This window comes from Moschus berezovskii, chromosome 7 (assembly GCF_049115385.1).
Source record: "Moschus berezovskii isolate FMDL1 chromosome 7, NW_MosBer_1.0, whole genome shotgun sequence".
NCBI lineage: Eukaryota > Metazoa > Chordata > Mammalia > Artiodactyla > Moschidae > Moschus > Moschus berezovskii.
The window spans coordinates 117,493,091-117,495,320 of record NC_142466.1 but is presented as its reverse complement, the minus strand read 5'-3'; the positions used below and the strand labels follow the sequence as shown (position 1 = coordinate 117,495,320).

Here is a 2,230-nt window from a genome sequence, read left to right as displayed (position 1 = left end):
TACATAAAAACAAAAGGAAGGAGGGACATTTGCAGTCCGTGGGGTCGCTAAGGGTCGGACACGACTGAGCGACTTCACTTTCACTTTCACACATTGGAGAAGGAAATGGCAACCCACTCCAGTGTTCTTGCCTGGAGAATCCCAGGGACGGGGGAGCCTGGTGGGCTTCCGTCTATGGGGTCACACAGAGTCGGACACGACTGAAGTGACTTAGCAGCAGCAGCAGCAATCATCATAAGATATGGCATTATTTTTTATGGTACCCATGTGAAAGTGTTTAAAGCTGTCAAGATACGTCAGAAGTTTGCAGGAACCAAGCCCATAATAGGTTTCAAGCAGCGTACATTCTTTTCCACCGTTAATTTCCTTCCATGCCAGGGGCATTTCAGCATCTGTAGTTCCTGAGGATGTGAAAATGAACTTATAGCAACATCTGTTGTATCTGATGTGACTTTTCCCAGAAAACCTTGAACTGTGGATGGGTATAAGGCCAATGGACTTAGCACAAATTCCTAGGAACACATCAGCAGGCACTACAATGGGTACTTCCTTGAAAACTACGTACATCATCCGAGCCACATCTTGGGACATAACGAAGGCCTCCCTGCTGCAGTAATCTGGGTAGTACTTTTCTGGGTACTCGCTGAAAGGGACAAATTCTTGGCTATTAGGGTCTCTGTTGGGCGTATCCTGATGGATAACTCTTCCAACATAGATATCTTCAAGGTGTTCTTTCAGATTGAGAAGATAGTCCACCAAGCTTGGTATATTGACAAACATCTCTTCATCAACCTTCAGGACAAACAGGGCATTAGGGCAGAAAGTCACAGCCCACTGCATCATGGTGATGATCTTCAGAGTCTGGTTCTCAGCCCTGTCCAAGAAGATGCCTTCAATTATGTCATTATTCTTTTGGGACTCTTTGTCTATCTCCTGCTGAGTGGTTACCAAAACAGGCATTCCCAAAGCAAATAATGTGAGAATGGGGTGCCCTCAGACATTGGTCACGTTATCCCAGGTTTTCCTGATGAGATCCCGCCTTGTTCCATTTTCTGGGGTACTGAATATAAGAGAGAGCAAAAATATGCTCTTCCCTTTACACACCTCCGACTGGCTCAGGATATAGTATTTGGAAAGATTGCTTCTCAAGGGCTCCGTGTTCAATTTTCTTGCCTTATCCTTAATTTCAAGAACTTTCATATCTACATAAGGCAAAGCATGCAGAAAATATTCTTCCACAAAATCAGCCCCAAAAAGCGAGGCATGAAATAGAATAACATTAAACAGGATGAGACAGCACCGGTGAGTCCGAAGTCTGCAGAAAGTCACCTCAATGGAAGAACACACACTCATTCATTCAAGCTTCATCCCCATTTCTGTGTGTATACTCCCGGGACACTGTGTGCACACCTGAAAGCACTTAACAGTCCCCTGTTTTAAGTGTTTATTATTAGTGTTTCCCCTGTCTCTCTCTCTAGATCTTGGTCCCCTGGACATCATGCCTCTCTCTTCTCCAGTACTACTGAGACCAGTATTTAGCACAAGGTGGAAACGGAACAAAATGTTGGCTGTTTTCTTGCTTGGATGAGACCCTACTTACTATATTTAAGGCACCGGTGTTAGACACTGGGAAAACAAAGAGGAATCAGACATAGACACATGAATATAAAGTAACAGTTGGTATCATTATGCTAAAAACTTACAGGGAAATATATGACGGTCCTTTCCAGAACCAATGCGCTTGGGTCAGTTTCTTCTCTGATTACAAAGGTCCAGGGGCTATTCGTCAATGGAGTGGCAGCTTTTGTTGACCACTGAACAATGGCTGCGATCAAACATTTACATTCTTCTAGTAAGAGTTTTCAATTTAATACTGAATTCTGACATTATCTGTTTTGACAGTGTCCCCTAATCTTCCTGACATGTCTTTCAATATGGGCAGATTCCTGCTATCTGCACAGCACCTTTTCCGAGATCTAGGACATATCTGATGCCAAGCTTATTCCATCTCATTAAAGGAGATGGAAATTTTCCATCTGGAAGAACATATACAATACAGTATTGCAATATAACAGAGCCAGAGACAGTAGAAGAATTAAGTCTCTGTTCATTGGAGCTTAAATCAATAAAGACTCCCATAGTGACACTTAATAATGTCTTATTGAGCACTGGCTGTGAGTCAAGCCCTGTGCTAAACACTTTACATGCCTTAACTTTTTCAGTTTGAGTG

General features: G+C 42.9%; 1 protein-coding gene across 1 annotated transcript; it reads right to left on the bottom strand.

The window, feature by feature from the left end:
• Window positions 1–210: 210 nt before the first annotated feature.
• B3GALT9 (beta-1,3-galactosyltransferase 9) lies at window positions 211–1,353 on the bottom strand. Its single transcript, XM_055427735.2, is given in 1 exon segment — window positions 211–1,353. A coding segment is annotated over 1 exon segment (1,143 nt).
• Window positions 1,354–2,230: the final 877 nt, after the last annotated feature.